The sequence below is a fragment of the Phycodurus eques genome, chromosome 12 (genome assembly GCF_024500275.1).
Source record: "Phycodurus eques isolate BA_2022a chromosome 12, UOR_Pequ_1.1, whole genome shotgun sequence".
Lineage (NCBI taxonomy): Eukaryota > Metazoa > Chordata > Actinopteri > Syngnathiformes > Syngnathidae > Phycodurus > Phycodurus eques.
In genome coordinates, this window is record NC_084536.1 from 121,902 (window position 1) to 139,883 (window position 17,982).

The following is a 17,982-nucleotide window of genomic DNA, read 5'->3' on the forward strand; positions in this document are numbered from 1 at the left end:
ATTTTAGCACAACTGTAAAACATGCATCTCTTGGGGTACGTGCTAATCTCACTCACACTGTACATGTGTGTGCACATGCGCACACACACACACACATACACACCCACCCACCCACACACACACACACACACACACACACACACACAAACACAGCGTCAGAATTTGCACATTGACATTTTATTTTGTTATTTTTATTTTATTATGTTCATGCTCTGATTTAAAAAATCCAAAGTGACTCACCATTTACTCAGTACTTGAGTATTTTTTTTCACTGTGTACTTTTTACACTTAAGTAATTTTTTGGACGACTACTTTTTACCTTGACTTGAGTCACATTATTGTCAAGTAACAGTACTCTTACCATCAATACTTGTTCGCTACTTTGTGGATTTGGACGTTGTCTGGAACGTAACCCCCGCGCACGATAAACGAGGGATTACTGTCTACACGTGCTGACTCAACCATAACATATAATACCAGTGTGGGGTCCACAAATAGGCGATTGAGGGCCATGCGGCAGACGGATGAGTTTCATTTTACCTTCAACTTTGAGATTGGCGCTAGTTTTGTCGGAGCCGCAGTCACACGCGTATTCTCCGATGTTGCTCTTCTCGACCTTGCGGAACATCAGGATTCGCGTTTTGCCATCCGCGTTGATGCTGATGTTCTTGGAGGGTGTGAGCTCCTTCCCATCCTTGAACCATTTGACTTCCGCCACCGGCTTGCTCAGTTCGCACACCAGCTTCACTTCATCCTTCTCTACCGCCGTGTAGTTTTGCAACTTGGTGGTGAAGTACAGGTCGCCCTCTGAGGGAAAATCATGTTTTTGTACCAAGTAACCAACGACCAGTCAACCATTCACCCTAACTGCCTATTGGCCATTCACCACTCACAAATTCACCTGTTTGCAGAGGTGCCGTAACATCTATGCTAATTTCCGTTAGACCGTCGATAGGGTTGCGCATTATACAGTATGGTAGCATTAGGCTAGCTAACTTTTGTTTTACAAAATTATATGGTTTATTTGAACATTGTGGTGTTTAAATATATATATACAATGCTGAATTTTCTTTTGTTTTATGTGTTCTGCACTTATTCGCGATTCAGTATTTGTGACTTGCCTACGTGCAATTTTTGAACCTATCCTCTGTCATTTGCTTAAAAACTCACCCATTTACTGTTTTTGTGTTCAGGCAAAGCATTAAAAGTATTAGTTTGGCATCATCTTGTGGCCTCTTGTGCCAAGGATGTGGAAGTGAGAAGAGGACCTTCTTTTAATGAGGCCACAGCCTTTTCTAATATAAAGTGTTTTGCTGCCATCTTGTGGCATCTATAGTCATTCCTAAACCTTTTGGTGGGTGGTCAGTAACGCGCTGATTTTTGCTATTCGTGGCATGGCAGGGCTTGCAAAAGTTGAAGCATGAAATGAGTTAGTGGGCGATGAAAAGAAGAAAAGATGGCATGAAGTACATCATGACCGATGAAAAGATGAAAGAGCTACTGACCGATCACGGTAAGCATAGCGCTGACACTCTTGTCCGCGGCCTCCACCTTGATCATGGACGTGTCGTCAATGGCGACCTCCTTGAAGCCCAACGTGTGGAACGCCCCGTGGTCCGTCATGTGGACCACTTTGCTGGGGTGAAGCCGCACGTCGTTCTTGTACCAAACCACCGGGATGTTTTGGTGGGAGAGTTCCACGCTGAACTCTGCCGTTTCACGCTCCTTCACCGTCACGTCCTTGATGGCTTTGATGAACTCCAGGCGGATTCCTGGTCCAAAGCAGACAGATTAGTATGCTAATCACCTCCATGAACATGTTCCTATGGTCCGGTTCTAGGAGATAGTACGAGCTTCGGTTCGTAGCAGCCAGTCAGTCGATATACAGTAAGGCTGACGACAACACTTGCCGCTCGTTCACTGGTCGAGCTGATCGATCGGGTGATTTGTAAAAGGGAACCCATGTTGTTAGCTGTGAGCATTGATTTGAATCATAATATACAAATTCATGCTCATTTAAAATAAAGATGATTCTGATACAAAACAAGTAAACATCAATAAATCAATTTTAGGAAAAATGCTAAATTAATGCAACAAATGCTTTATTATTGAAAGAAAGGGTTCAGGTTAGGGAGTTGAAAAGTAACTCCCTATTTTAAAATAAAAAATTTAATATTTTTCTTAATTTATTTCTATATGAGTGGCCAGCCAGAAGTCTTGACTTAACACCCTGCGACTTTATTCTGTGGGGTTGGTTAAAGGAGCAAGTCTATTCTACCAAAGCAACGACTTTGAAGGAACTTGAAGGGCGAATACTAGAGTTCCTTGTGAAATCAGTTTATACGGTTGCCAGGCGGCTTGAGAAACTGGTGGCTAATACTGGTGCCCATGTCAAATTTTAAATAAAACTCCATCCAATACACTTTCTTCTCTTGTTTATTTCTTGTAAGAATTATAGTTCAGAAATTAATTACAAGTACTTAAAAATAGGGAGTTACTTTTCAATCGCCACACACACATTTACAATAAATCAATTAGCAAGAAAGATGATCAGATTAATGTATAAACAAATAAATACATTTATTATATATTAAATTGATACCACTTTTAGGGGGGAAATGGCTAAATGAATGCAAGAAATATTACAGTACTCTTAACAATGTGAATGTTCGGTGGGCAGGATTAAAGAATGGACTGGGCCCTTTGTAGACCACGGGCCATACTTTTCCCACCCCTGGTTTCTAAGAAGGTCCTGAAACACAACAGTACTTGCGATGTAGCTGCCAGGATAGCGTAGATCACAGTAGACATTCACTTGAAGTCATAAGTGACATATGAGGCCTTCCTCTTTTGGCACGTACTGTAGAACCGAGTAGAGCCGCGGCAAGCCAAGTCGAGTCCGCGCGGCGGAAAAGGAACTGTTGTGCGCGGGTGGGTCAAATACATTTGAAAATATGGAGAAGGCAAAGCTCACCTTGAATGACCATCTTGCCGGTGGTCCTCTTGTCTTCGGCCTCAAACACGTACTTGGCCTCGTCTTCGTAGGTGGCCGAGCGGATCAGCAAGACGTACGTGTTCCCGTCCTGGATCATCTCGCACTTGTCGTCGCTCTGCAGCTCCTGCGAACCCTTCAGCCAGCGGAAAGACTTGGGGGCTCTGGAAACTTCCAGCTCGAATCTGGCGGCATCCTTCTCATACACCTGCACGTCACTCAGCGGTGTCAGGAAGCTGAGAGGAAGTTCTGACCAACCAGGAGGAGAAAGAAAATTCAGGGTGAGAGAGTCACAGTCAGGTCAATAAGAGAGAATGGACTATATCCTTCAAAAGGATCCCTAACTGCCGGATGCCTTTTCAGTCTAAATGTTTATGTAGCTTCTCAGTCATCCAGGAATCAAAATCCGCAAAAGTTGTATGAAGGCAACTGGACTCTTCTTGGTTGTTGAAAACACCCTTCATCCAAAAGACAAGTTCATTAAAACATCATCAAATTCTCTTGGGGTCTTTGAGTCAGAATTTCATTTTAAAGGTATTTTGGATCCATACAGGACTGTGATTATCAATCAAATATTACTGCTCAATGATCTTTGAGCCGAAGGGAATCATATGCAAAAGAAACACAATTCGGTTGGAGTATAATATGTTCAGCGAATCCCTCTGTAGGGAGATAGAGGAATCAAAACTTGCTGCACAGAATTGCAGCAGAGGAAATGCCCACGCTGTCTTCTCTTGAGTCGGATTTCATGGAGCAAACTTCAGTTCTGAAGAAGTCTTCAATAACAACGAATAGTCCAGTTGCCTCAATTCAACTTTTGGGTATTTTCAGGGTCAAGAGACTTGCGTAAACCTGGAATGCAGTTGATTCACCTTTGACCTTCAGGTTGGCAGCACATTGGGCATTGGTGGCGGCGTAGACCACCTCGCCACTCATGGAAACTTTACAGTTGTACAGGATCAGTGTGTGCTTGCCTCCCTCTTCGATGATGTCCACATCCTGCCCATTTAAAAAATGACCCACTGAATAACATACGACACTTGAAGACAACAAAAGGAGCAGATAAGACGAGTCGTCGAAAGAGGCGCTCACAGAGGAAGCGGTCAGGACTTCTCCGTTCAGTGTCCACAGGCTGTGGACGTCGTCCTCAGAAATTTCCACCTCAAAACGAGCCGTTTCTCCGTTAAAAAGCTCCACGCCATAAATGGGCCGAACCAGCTTGATGTCGCGAGCTAGCAGAGACGCCAAACGTGAAGACGCTTGGCCGAGACAAAGTCGATCGACGCAACGGTTTATTTCTACCTTCGATGGTGAGGTTGGCTACCGTCTTGTCGGTTACACAGTCACAGGTGTACTTTCCTTTACTGCTCTGCTCCACCTTCCTCAAGATCAAAGACCTCCGAGTAGCCTCGGACTTCATCAGCACCTTCTTGGAGGCGATTATCTCCTTTTCTTCGTGATACCAAACAACTGGGACGTCCTTGTTGAGCTCACAGTCCAGAGAGGCTTGGTCTTTCTCGGTGGCTGTGTAGTCTTGGAGTTTGACCACAAACACAGCATCGCCCTCTGGAACAACACCATTGATTCATCATTTATGGGGGTCATGGTGAAGGACAACCCCCCAAACCCCCACCCCCACCCCATCCCTCTTCCTGCCACGGATTGGTTCTGCAGTCGACCTCAAATTCCACTGTTGTCCTCTGAAGAGAATCGATCATCACCCCACCCCCCATGCAGAGAAACACAAGAGGAGAAAGACAAAAAAGAGGTGTGACATTACCAATGACTGTCAGTTTTGCCAGCGAGCTTATTCCTTTAGCCTCTGCCTTAATCTGGCAGGTATCGTCGAGCGTCAACAGCCTCATCTCTAGAGCGTGTTTCTTTCCTTCCACATGTGCGATCACCGTTCGGCTCACGTGGAGCTTGACTTCGTTTCTGTACCAGACCACCGGTACGTCGTCATGAGTCAGCTCGAGCTCAAAGCGAGCTGTTTTACCTTCTTTGACCGTCTGGTCCTCCAGTGGCCTGACAAACTTAAGCCTCATGCCTGGAATACAACAGGAGTGGCCACGCTCGTTAAAGAGGGACCCCGCTGGAGCCACAACTTTGAGCGGAAAACACGACAAAGGTGAGTGCACGGGACTCGGGACTTACCTTCTACAGAGAGCCGAGCCGTGGATTTCTGAGCCAAAACCCCGATGGTGTACTCAGACTCATCGTCAAACTCACAGCTGTTTATGATCAGCATGTGTTTGTTTCCGTCGTCAATTATCTCATATTTGGGGCTCGAGGTCACAATTTCCGACCCCCTGAACCACATCACCTTGGACACCTCCTTGGTGACAATGCATTCAAACTTAGCTTGTTTCTTTTCAGGCACCGAAATATCCTTCAAAGGCTCCACAAAGCCCATTTCGATTTCTGCGAAATTTCAATAATTCACTGGGTTATTGACAAGTTTTCTCGCCTTGCATCTTCTGCAGATGCTCACACGTGCACACACATACGCACAGACAAGAGCACAGACACACACACACACGCACACACACACATGCACACACGCACACACACACACACAGACACATACACACAGGTTTTGATTGTGAGTATACCTTTGACGGTCAGCATGGCGCTGGTTATGGCATTTAAAGCTTGGTAGGACACTTCACCCGCCTGGTCCAGCTGGACGTTCTTTAAACTCAGGAAACGTTTATTCCCATCAGCTTTAATGTCACATGTCTGAAAAACAGGATCAACAGTGTTCGACAAGAATCAGAACCAAGCATGAGTCGTAACCTGCTGACTAAGTATCCATCGTGCAAACGTTTTCCACTGAGGGCCACATACAGAAAAATGGAATGAAGAGGGGCATTACTTTACATTTACGAAACATGTTAAAAAAAAGTCAATATGCAGTTAGTCAACATATGTTAAACATATTTAAGAAAAAAAATCAATCATTGATTGGATATGTTCTAACATTCAAATTTGTACAAAATAAATCAAATATTTTTTAATTTTTAGGATATGTTGTAACATATATTTACAATTTTAAATAAAAAAATATAAAACAAATTTTCAAACATTTAGATTTTTTTTTTTTTTATAAAAAGTGGGTTATCTTGTAGCGTTACATTTTTGTAAATTTTTTTTCAATTGAAGAAAATGTTATCTTGTAACATTCAAATGGCAAATTAAATTTTTTTTTTTTTTCCATTAAAAATAACACTTAAAGGTCAGATGACAAAGATGTTATGGGGTCAGTTAAAATTCATATTTGCATTGTTTCTATGTTATGTAATACATGCGCGTAACTTCCAGCAAGTTTTCAACTATACTTTAGCTAAAAATAAGGTTTCTATTACGCATATTGAGCCCTCCCCGAACATATCCGAAGCTCAAGACACCGGGGTGCGGTTACTCTATCCACCGCAAGGGCTACCGCAAGTGACATTTAATTTAACATTTAATTTAAAGCGTTCAATCAACCCTACCATGCATGTTTTTGGGATGTGGGAGCAAACTGGAGTGACACGGCACAAGCTTTTACAAAGTATGCAGTATTCCTATATATTGTGTGCCCCTCGCTCGAGTAGCAGTATAACACGCCACACAGAAAGTCTTTGCCATGTCTGTTGACTGGTCATATAAGCAAATGTACAGATGACAGTACTGAAAAGTACTGCATGGGTCTTTTTTTTCCTACTGCTCAGCATAGTAACCATAATAAAGTCGTAGGTATATACAAGGAAATCCTCACCTCTTGTCTACGCCGCTTCACCGCAGCACCGTGGCGGCTACGAGATTTAGTTTTGTTGCTACCGGTTGATGTCCCGACGGCCGTAGGGAAAAATAGTTGACACCGCAGCTGGTTTCAGCCTCTACCTCAGTATCCAATGCTTTCTGCTAAGTCTTTCTCAAAACACACCAGTTCAAAGTGATCAGCACAGAGTTTGGAATGCTAGCTGACCATGTTTCTTCCCTTGTCGATTGAGTTTCCCTATCCACTGGTCACATATTCCTTTATGTGACCAGTGGATAGCCCCAAAAAAATTCTTGCCACTCCCTGAAACATTTGTACAACCGAATGCCACACAATAAACCATCGTGACATCGCTGAATCATACGACAACAAATATACAATGTACAAGGACGGGAACAACAGCATGGAAGAATAGCACACAACGCCGAATGAACAGGCTGTTTGGCTCGTGTGACGTCACAGTGCCAGATAGACCCGAAGACCGGAAGGCGCTAGATGCAAAAAGCAGAAGGCGCATTCTGCATCATATTTATCGATTTAACTGCTGCTATATAATCACTTTGAAATGGCAGATGTGGTTTGTAAAGGGGTTCTAGAGTTATCAAGAAATAATTTAACATCTTTTTCCTCTGACCTTTAAAATAAAACGTATGATATCTTGTAACATTCAACTTTTGTTCCATTTGTTTGCAGGCCGTGTTTAATTTTGTTGTTGTTCAGCCCATCGAAAAGTGTGCAGCCGGACTTTGGACACATCTGCGTCTGGTGGATGAAGCTCAGTCTCACTGTGAAGACTCGCGATCATCTCTTGCACCACTTACCGGAGATCTGCTCAGCACCTGTCCCTGAAGTTTCCACTCCCCGACAACATCATCCTCTGAGATTTCTGTGTCAAAGTTGGCTTCTTCCTTTTCCACCACCTCCACGCTGGCCAGCGGCTTCAAGATTTCGGCCTCACGCTCTAAAAAACACATCAAACACGTCATTCTTGTCCCTAGCGCAAGCTGAACATGCTTGACAGCCCCCCTACACACCTCCCAGAGTCAGTTTGGCCACGTATTTACGGTCCTCCACGGCAAAGGTATATTCCGACACGTCTTCAGGCTGGCAGTTGTTGATGGTGAGCACCATGCTGACCCCATCTTTGTTGATCTCGACCTTGTCGGAAGGCATGAGCTCGGTTTCTCCTTTGAGCCACTTCCAGTTGGGCGTGTCCTTGAAGAGCTGACATCTGAAGGTAGCACTGGATCTGGGTTTCACATGCTGGTCCCTCAGAGGCTTCATCAACCAGTCTTTGATCATCTCTGAGCACAAAGGTTCACAAGATTTGATGCTTCTGTGCTGTCCTTTAACATGATGCCAGTCTTAATTATGTACTTTTCTATACACTAACTCACAGAAGTGAGCGGACCCCTGCTCAATGTGTAAAGTGCCTTGAAATAATTTTGGTCATAAATTGGTGCTTGACTTGACATTTTTGTAAATATTTGTTTTTCTGCAAGTACCAAAAACATTGCTGTTGGGCAAAACATGGCGAATTGGCCCAAATTTTGACATTTTCAAGTTGGGACAAACTAAATTTTGTTGCCAGCGTTGAACATATTCATGGGTGACCTATTTTGAGGGGACAGTAAACAATATACACTGTCATACAAGCGGACCATTGACTAGTTTACATTGTAGCAAAGTGTAATTTCTTCAGTGTTGTCCCACGACGAGATAGAATCAAATATTTACAAAAATATGAGGGGTGCAATCACCTTTGTGAGATACAAAACTATTCGGTCCAGGTACAGTACTGGGAAGCTAGAGTCATACTAGAATAGTAAAGAAAGAAATCATTGCCATTGTATGGTGCACTTAGAATGACACTGGGTGAAAAAACAAGCAACACAAATAACACGGAGCTGCTGTGACCGTATGCCTCGCCATCTTAAGTTTCTTTGCATGCGACAGTGTAGAACATTTTAATTCTAAAATTTTGGGAAAGCTGTACTTTTAATGGACACATTTGAAAGTTGTTAAATGCTCATCGTTCCTGTTTTCTGGCGTGTTCCTCACCGGTCACTTTGACGTTGGTGCTGGTCTTGATGCCGTCCGGTGCGTCCACCTCGCACGAGTAGACGCCGCTGTCTTCTTCGGCGGCGTTCTGGATGGTGAGAGCGTGCTGCAAGCCGATGATATTGATGGCCAACTTTCCGGCCTTTTTCTTCAGTTTGACACCGTCCCGCTTCCAAATGACATCCCTCTCCTTGTTGAGCTCACAGGTCAGGTACATGGGCTGACCCTTATTACACGACGTCTCCGGTTCCAACTCTTTGATCCACCTCACGGGCAGCTCTGCACAAGGACAAAATCTTGGAATACAAACGGATTCTCCTATGTACAAACATTCAACTTACCAACACTTCCATGTTAGTTTAAAAAAAAAAAAAAAGATTTTGAGCTGCCCACCTTCGGTGTAGTACCACATTTTGCCAAACCCATGACGGGCAAGTTTGAGACAAAAATGAGAGCAGAGGTATTATGTCTTCTAGAGAGGGGTCTTCCTATGTTTTGGACATCAGAACCAAACATGCAGAGATTGGACTTGATGCAATGCTACTGATGTATTTGTAATAAGAAGAGAAAAACGGTGCACACTTCGTTGGATAATTTCTTCAGACCAATGCCTGCTTCCTCAAAAAACTGACGTTAAAGAAACTCAAGCTGAACATTTTTACCACAGAATATAAAGTTGATGACCATCTCCCGCACTACTCATTTCAAAGGTAAGACCATTTTATTACACTGCAGTTCTATATTAGTCTCTACTATTCAAATATATCTTTTTAAAAACCTTACTCCGGGGATCCCCAACCAACTTTGTGCCACGGATAAGAGCATGCAAAATCCTCTCGGACCCTCCACATCCTGGTCACCAGCTCCTTCCCTCAAGTAGGCGCGACCGATCAATGCAAACTAGAACTAGCAGACATTCCAACAGCTTCTTCCCTCTTCTTAACTCAACTTCTTAAACAGCTAACCTACAATTCCATTGCAACATGCTGGCAATTTTTTTTTGTCTTGAGTTTGTTGTCACATTTCTGTCGGGACAATTATACATACTTGTGCACTCACTGTAGTAGTCCCGCCACGCTGCACTATTTGCATATCTGTTGTTGACCAATACTGGCCACTCATGCCAGAGTAGCATCTACCCCACTTGCACACTGACTGAGGAGTATCTCCAACATTTGCACAATCAACATTGTCCCAGATTATTGCGCTACTAGTCACTCTAAACTGCATATACTCCTTGATGTCTCGGCGCCCTTTGCACAATGGTCATTGCACCAGACTATTGCTTTATTAGTCATTCAAACTGCTCTTCGTGCTAGAGGACTGCATCTTTTTGCAGAATTGTCAAAAAAAACAAAAAAACATTGTACCGGCATTACCAGATAACTAGCAACCTTTTATTGCTCAGTGACTGTTATTCTCAATGTCCTTATGTCTCAAAAGTGTTCTCTGCCAATTGACTATCTGTTGTCGTACTAGAGCGGGTCCAACTACCGGAGACAAATTCCTTGTGTGTTTTTTGGACATACTTGGCAAATAAAGATGATTCTGATTCTAATTTCAAGCACTTCTTTTTTTTTACTCATTGTTGCTAGCTTGTTTGTTGCTAGCTTACTTTTTTGATATCACATGACCGTGGCAAGCTTTTTGACAGAGGCACAGGTGAATGAACCTAGGTTTCAAAATAAAACTTCTTTTAGACTCCGATCATGAATGAAATAGTTTTTGTTCAGTCACTCTGTACCAAACGGCCTGTGGACGGCCTGCCCGGTACAGCACGGGTCCCCGATGGTTGGGGACCCGTGCTGTACACTATTGAAACTTTGAGATTTCAATGCACAATGGGTGAGAGAACAGGCAGAAAGCAATATGTAGTGACAATTTAAAAAAAGGCTACATAACGACTTTGGAACAATTTGAGATATGAATAGTCTTCTGGAATGTACTTGTTGACAAATTGGGGAGTGTCTGTACTTCTCCTCCAAAGTTGCATAAATGAGTAGTTCCATGAGCTTACCTTCAACAATGAGTTTAGCAGTGCAGGTGATTTCTTTGCCCGCATTCCTGGCGACACAGGTGTACTCGCCGGTGTCTGACAACTGAACGTCTTTGACCATCATCTTGCGATCTTTGCCGTCTGAGGTTAACTTGTACTTGGGGCCCTCACGCAGGTTTCCCCCATCCTTCATCCACGATGTGATGGCGGTGGACGGCGACACCTGGCACTCGAACACAGCTGAAGAGCCAATGGACTCGGCCTCCTGTAGCACGATATCCTCCAGCTTCTTGATGAACTTCAGCGGGACAGCTTTGAGTTTGAATCCTCCAAAAGGTTCCTCTGGAGGCGAGGGGCCTTTTCCTCCGGGCCTCAAGCCCCGACCCCGACCTCCATCACCAGGAGAGGGCGTTAGTCTCACTGCAAAAGTAGAAAGAAAAAGGCTTCGAGTTAGATACCCGTCAGGAAGCAGGAAATGAGGGAACAATAAGCAATACCAATGTAATCAGTCCAAAAAGTGAAGAGTTTAGAACAAAAAAAATCTTGTGCAGGAAGAAACATGATGAAAAAGACACAAACAAGAGCAGCCCAAAAAGCAGAGGGACAGATTTTAACCTTTAGAATTTTTTATAAAAAAAAAAAAGACCAAAAAAAGTTTGTTTTAAAACATGAATAGTCAAATAAGATCACAAACACTGATAGCGGAAGCTAACGAGTTCTCACCCCCAAATCCTCGTCCCCTTCCTTTGGGAGGTTCCTCCGCTGGTTTGCCATCTGGACAAGTCATGGAAACATTTCCTGTCACAATTTCATCTTTTGCTTTTCCAACAGCCAAATTCTTCTACTTAACAACAACCACAATGACAACACTTTCAAGATGTTCAATGGGGGAAGACAACAAAATGTTCTTTGGTTGGTTTGAAAAACTGGAATAGAAAAATGATGATGATGACAACGACGATGATGATGATGACAATGATGACGACGATGACAATTATGAATGGCATGATGATGCCTCCATGTGAATTAATGAATCAGGTGACTTGAGAGTGTGCAATGAAGATTAGATGACTCATCTCAGAAGGTGTGAGGGTGCTGGTAGGAGGTGCCGCTAGTGGGTAATGGTAAGGGTGGTGCGGGTTGGGGATGCTGATAGTCTCTCCAATGTCTCCAAAGGATGAGAATACTGTATTCTGGATGTTACCTCACCTTGTTTGCTATCAGGAGGGGCTGGAGTTTCCCGTGCCCCATCCATCCCTTCATTTTGCCAGTCCTCTGAGGGGACCAGCTCCCAGGTCCAGATCTCCTCATCAGCCACGTCCTCACCTTCTTCTGCCTCATCCTCAAACACCTCCTCCTCTAGCTGGGTGGGAACTTTCTTCACCTGCACAGCACTTGGAGAAATCTCCTTCACAAGGGGACACCTCACATTGTCAAGTTTGTCCTTTCGAGAGGCCTCCTCCGGGCAAGGTTCCTTCAGAACTTCTGGAACTACAAACTTATCGGCCGTAGGTGACAAGTTTTCCTTTCGTTCAACCTTTTTCAGCGGCTCCTTCGGCTTGAAGGCCTGCACACCTTCAACCTTTTCTGTCCTAGGTCCAGGTGATGGAGAACTCTTGGGTTTGGCACTAATGTTGAATGTATCTGTTTGTCTGTGTGGGATTTTGTGTTCATCTTTCTTTACTTGAGGACTGAATTTCTTGGCTACACCATCTGGATCCTGGTTCTGTCGGTAGGTTGTTGTACGTTTTTGTTGGTTTTGCTTTAGATTTTTGAAGGTTTTGTCTCCAGGAATGTGACTCAGGATTTTTGCGTCCAGATGCTTTTTCTCTTCTTCCGACACTTTTTCTTCAATTTTGAGTCCAGGCTTCAGTTTGAGCTGCACCTTGTTTTCATCTGATGAAGCAGAATGTGGACGTGTGGTAGTTGTCCCTTCAACCTTTGTGGCTTTTTTATGGGTGATGAGTTGATCGGTCTTGACAAGACTGTGTCTTCTTGAAGTCTTTTCTTTTGGCTGTTCAGCTTCCTCCTCTTTAAAATGTTTCACCGTTCCTGTCCCTAGCTCCTCTTTCTCTTTTGTGTTTGTGGACACATCAGGCTCAGGCCCCTCCACTTTGGCCTGTCCATCCAGTACTTTTCCAGCTGTCATTGTGGTTTCTGAAGTTTCTTGAAACAAAATGAAAACCTGTTCACTTGTCCTGACTGTTGACTCTCTGCGCTCACCATCATCAGTTTTAGTAACTTTGGTGTCATCTTCATCTTTGTGAGTGGGCTCGTCTTTTGGCTTGCTGGGACCAACTACTTGTTTGATATTTTGAGTTTCTTCTTTTGTATTTTTTTTAGATTCTATCTGCTCGTCTGGCACTTTAGTTACTTTCTTCTTATCCATGGTGGGCACTTTTGTCTCTTTACCTTTTTCTTTCTCCATTTTATGGGCAACTGCAACCTCTTCATGTTCTTTGCAAAGCTTAAGTTGACTTGTCTCTTCTCCTGCAGTAAAAATACGTCCACTCCTTCTGATTGTTAGTAAATTCTGATCCTTTCTGTCGTGAAGACTGTGAACATTGAGCCCTTGGTCAAGATGGCTGCTCACTTCTGCCTGATGAGTTTCTACTTGTTTCTCAGGCTGTACAGGTTTTATTGGCACTTGTTGCAAGCTGACGACCCTGGCTTTGGCTTCCTTCTCTTTGGTTTCTGAGGTAACTTTACGCTTTATCTTCTGTGTCGCTGCTGTTTTTGTCTCTTGAAGAAGACTCTGGGAATTCATCAGTTCTTTCGTGGGAGGAGGGCCTGTCGCTTCAACAGGATCAGATTCTATTTGCTCGTCTGGCATTTTAGTTATGTTCTTCTTATCCGTGCTTAACACATTTTTCTCTTTCTGTTTTTCTTTCTCGGTTTTATGAAAAACTGCAAACTCTACATGTTCTTGACAAAGTTCAATTGGACTTGTTTCTTCTCCTGCAGTAAAGACACATTCACTTCTTCTGATTGTTATTAACTCACAATCCTCTCTGTCGTGAAGACCGCGTACGTTGAGTTCTTGGTCAAGATGCCTGCTCACTTGTGACTGATGCGTTTCAACTTTTTTTTCAGGAACCGCTGGTTTTACTGCAACTTGCTTTAAGCTGACAACCTTGGCTTTGGCCTCCTTCTCTTTGGTTGTTGAGGTAACTTTATACTTCATCTTCTGTGTCACTGCTGTTTTTATCTCTTGAAGCGGACTCTTAAGTTTCTTTACAGCTGGTGCTGTGTTTGTGGCAGCAGATAGTTTGATGTGTCACAAACAGATACACACTCAAGACTGAATGACAAACAACACACTATTCATACTGCAAATATTCATTTTGACTTCTGATTCAAACAAAGAGAAGGACAGTATACCTTTAGTTGGTCCAGGAGCCTTAACTGGTTCCTTGTCTGAAAGAGTTTGAATTAAATTAATATCAGTCAATTATACTCTCAAAGAGGTTATTTGGGGAACAGGCAATATGTTGAGATATTTTTTTGGAACACGAACAATGATAAAGGTTCATTACATTAGCAAAACATATTGTAGCTATTTGGTCACAAGCTGGGTGACAAGCATTACCTCCAGGTGGACAGACGTGCTTCAGGACAGGAGATGCTTTTGCCTTTGGTTTGGCTGGTGGAGAAGGTTTCTCCTCTGCCAGAACAAGATGAACCACAAGAATGGCAACACCATAAATCGCACGTTAAGACTCATACCAAATAAGTGACTTATAATGGCAAAACAAAGGAAGTCAAAGAATATGGACGACGGACACTACTTGACGCTACCTGGAGAAGGAATGACTTCAGCTCGCGGCTTTGGTGTAGTAGCAGACACTTTCTTCTCATCTGGAGGAGATACTTTAAGGTGGAACATAACAAAAGTCACATCTTACTGTAACACAATGCAGTAAATAGTCAAGCAGACATAAACACAGACCAACGAAATTTGATCACTCAGCTGATCTGAACAAGACAAAACTCCTCTTAGGGGAAGCGAGGAAAGAGATTAGCATTTGAAGAAGGAAGTACCTGCAAGAGGAGTCACTTTGTCCGCTAGAGTTGAGGGAGTTGAGATGTTCCGTGTTTTCTTCTCTGGAGGAGACACTGAGGAAGATGACAAGACATGAAGAATACCAAGAAACATCAACAAGTCAGCTGAAAACAAATGACTAGAGATGTGTGACATGGAAAGCGAGGGGAAAGACAAACAGATAAACCTGAAGAACCGTTCACAGACCAGAAGACACTACCTGAAGGTGGTGAGACCTTCTTGGCATAAGGTGAAGATGTGGCCACAGATGGTTTCTCTTCCGGAGGAGATGCTGGTGGAACAACAAATGCCACGATCATGGCCACGCAAAAACAAGCTCATTCCAGACATGAGCCACATCAAAGTGACAATTATGGCGTAGACAACAACGGTCTTTTGCTAAAGCATCACATTCAGCAGTAATTCATGAAGATTAAAAGTTGACAAACTGGTTTAGTTTGTGCTGGTAGGATAAGAAGATAGAGACGTAGATGAATATGTGTGAGCTTGGCAAGTCTTTAAAGAGGTTGGAGCTTAACCAATGTACCTTCACGAAGCATCTGTTCTTCCTTCATTTGTGTACGCTTCCTGTGAGCTTCTCCTCCTGATGAAGGCTCACTTCTCACTTGGTCAGGACAATGCATTTCAACACAGTTGGCAGATGGTTTTGGTGTAGAAGAAAGAGGAATCTCAGAGGGAAGAACTTTCTGTGGTAGTTCTTTGGAGGAAGTGTCTTGTTGAAGGGGTAATGCTTCTTCTGAAGGAACATTGCTTACGGACACAGCCTGATCCTTCAGAGCTTCATGCACTCGAGAATTTTGAGAGGGAGTGACTTCTGCTGAATACTGGACCATTTCTCTGTGAAGAGGAGCTCTGCCTGTTGGAGGAGTTAATTTCTCAACATGTCCAAGGTCTTCAAGACACACAGCGGACTGATATTTCATCAGTTCTTTGGAGGGAGGAAGGCCTTGCTCTTCAACAGGATCAGCTTCTATCTGCTCCTCTGGTACATTTGTTGCTTTCTTTTTTTCTGCACTTGGCACTTTTGTCTCTTTCCATTTTTCCTTCTCCATTTTGTGAACAACTGCAACCTCTTCAAGTTGACTTGTTTCTTCTGCTGCAGTGAAGACATGTTTACTCCCTCTAATTGTTATTGGCTCCTGACCCTCACTGTCATGCAGACAATGAACATTGACTTCTTGGTCAAGATGCCTGCTCACTTCTGCCTGATGAGTTTCTACTTGTTTCTCAGGCACCACAGGTTTTACTGGAACTTGCTTCAAGCTGACGACCTTGGCTTCGGCTTCCTTCTCTTTGGTTTTTGAGGTAACTTTACGCTTTATCTTCTGTGTCGCTGCTGTTTGTGTCTCTTGAAGAGGACTCTGTAACTTCATTAGTTCTTTGGAGGGAGGAAAGCCTCTTGCTTCAAAAGAATCAGCTTGCTGACACGGTTCTGTTATTTCTTTGTGTAATGATGCTTCTGTTTTAACATCAGCCTCCTTGAGTTGATTTACTTGCAACTGATCTTTGTAGGATGCACGTGTCTTTGGTGGAGGTGTCCCGTCTGTATCTTGTACATGACGGAAGGTGTCTTTGTGCTCAAAAGGTTTGTCTGCTTTTTCTGTGGACTGTAGTTCCTCAAGGGGCTCAGTCCGGTACCAGGCAGGAACATCCCCCTTTTCCTTCGTCTGATTGTCAAAGGTTCTGACTTGGTGATCCAGTGCAGAGATCGTTTCTACTTGAGTCTCCTTGAATGAAGACACTTCCTCAGCTCTGTGCTCAGCCTCAGGACGAGCTGGATTGTTGATCACGTTCCAGTCAAGATAGAAGATTTGCACAATTGAGTGGTGACCAAGAAGAAAGTGACACAGACCAAAGATTACATTTTATTATGTGTTTAGCTCCAGGTTATTCTCATATATAACACTACATTACATACACTACACACGTATACAACAACAAAACACACACAAACAAATACAGGAATAAGATGAGTAAAAATTCAAAAATTCTACCTTGTTGCTGATGTCTTTTTGAATCTTTTGCTTGCAGATGAGCTAGACGAGCAAGGTCTCGTTCCTCAAACTCTGGCCTTTTCTCTGCTTTAATTTGTTCTTGAGGAGACATTTGTTTTGTTGTGCTAGCTTCTGAAATCTTTGGGATTTCAGTGACCATACTGGGTTGATCTGCAATCTTTTTGGCTTCTTCGAGAATCGTTTTTGTTTTTTCTGGAAGAGTCTTTGGGATTTTAGGCATCATCCTGGATTGGTCTGGAATCTTTTTGGCTTCCCCACGTATCGTTTTCGTTTTTGTTTTTTCTGGAAGATTGTTGAGTTCTTGTGGCTCATTGTGGGGAAACAACAGTGTTTTGGGGGACTCCTCGGTGATGGCTTCAGATTGTCTTGTTTCTGGGATAACTTCGAAAAGATTTTTAAGATTATTAATTTGAAAAAGCAAAGTAACACTGACAAGTGCACAGCAAGCAAACAAACACACACAGACACACACACAAGAAACAGCATTTGTCAGGTTTACTGTGCAGTACCTCGCACAGAAGCAGGTTCTGCTTTAGGGCTGATAAAATTTAAGATACATGCTTCTGGAAGAGGCAGCACGGTGGACGACTGGTTAGAGCGTCTGCCTCACAGTTCTGAGGCCCCACCTGTGTGGAGTTTGTATGTTCTCCCCGTGCCTGCGTGGGTTTTCTCCGGGCACTCCGGTTTCCTCCCACATCCCAAAAATATGCATGGTAGGTTAATTGACAACTCTAAATTGCCCGTAGGTGTGACTGTGAGTCCGAATGGTTGTTTGTTTGTATGTGCCCTGCAATTGGCTGGCAACCAGTTAAGGGAGTACCCTGCCTCCTGCCCGATGATAGCTGGGATAGGCTCCAGCACGCCTGCAACCCTAGTGAGGAGAAGTGGCTCAGAAAATGGATGGATGGATGCTTCTGGAAGAATAAAATTTTGTTGAAACTAGTGCTTTTAAGATTACAATTCAAGTTCGGTTCAATGAGAAGACTGATTTCAAGGAGAGTTCTTCACATGAGTGCAAATGCTGTCAATGCATTCTATTAGTATGCACTCATAAACAGCTTAAACTAGGGCCAATAAAAAATGCGCCCAATT

General features: G+C 43.4%; 1 protein-coding gene across 3 annotated transcripts in view; it reads right to left on the reverse strand.

Annotated features, from left to right (window-relative positions):
• ttn.1 (titin, tandem duplicate 1) overlaps positions 1-17,982 on the reverse strand; it is a 192,266-nt gene that overhangs the window by 108,513 nt on the left and 65,771 nt on the right. For all 3 annotated transcript variants that reach the window (XM_061692804.1, XM_061692802.1, XM_061692803.1), the window contains 22 exons: positions 16,870-17,271; positions 15,402-16,649; positions 15,075-15,146; positions 14,854-14,928; positions 14,611-14,682; positions 14,402-14,476; positions 14,194-14,229; positions 12,022-14,058; positions 11,536-11,586; positions 10,834-11,232; positions 8,817-9,095; positions 7,790-8,059; positions 7,577-7,716; positions 5,605-5,731; positions 5,147-5,413; positions 4,773-5,039; positions 4,295-4,558; positions 4,085-4,224; positions 3,865-3,991; positions 2,975-3,241; positions 1,506-1,772; positions 541-807 (listed from right to left, as the gene is read on the reverse strand). In XM_061692804.1, coding sequence (XP_061548788.1) covers positions 541-807; positions 1,506-1,772; positions 2,975-3,241; positions 3,865-3,991; positions 4,085-4,224; positions 4,295-4,558; positions 4,773-5,039; positions 5,147-5,413; positions 5,605-5,731; positions 7,577-7,716; positions 7,790-8,059; positions 8,817-9,095; positions 10,834-11,232; positions 11,536-11,586; positions 12,022-14,058; positions 14,194-14,229; positions 14,402-14,476; positions 14,611-14,682; positions 14,854-14,928; positions 15,075-15,146; positions 15,402-16,649; positions 16,870-17,271 — 7,149 coding nt within the window. The remainder of the gene's footprint in view (positions 1-540; positions 808-1,505; positions 1,773-2,974; positions 3,242-3,864; positions 3,992-4,084; positions 4,225-4,294; positions 4,559-4,772; positions 5,040-5,146; positions 5,414-5,604; positions 5,732-7,576; positions 7,717-7,789; positions 8,060-8,816; positions 9,096-10,833; positions 11,233-11,535; positions 11,587-12,021; positions 14,059-14,193; positions 14,230-14,401; positions 14,477-14,610; positions 14,683-14,853; positions 14,929-15,074; positions 15,147-15,401; positions 16,650-16,869; positions 17,272-17,982) is intronic.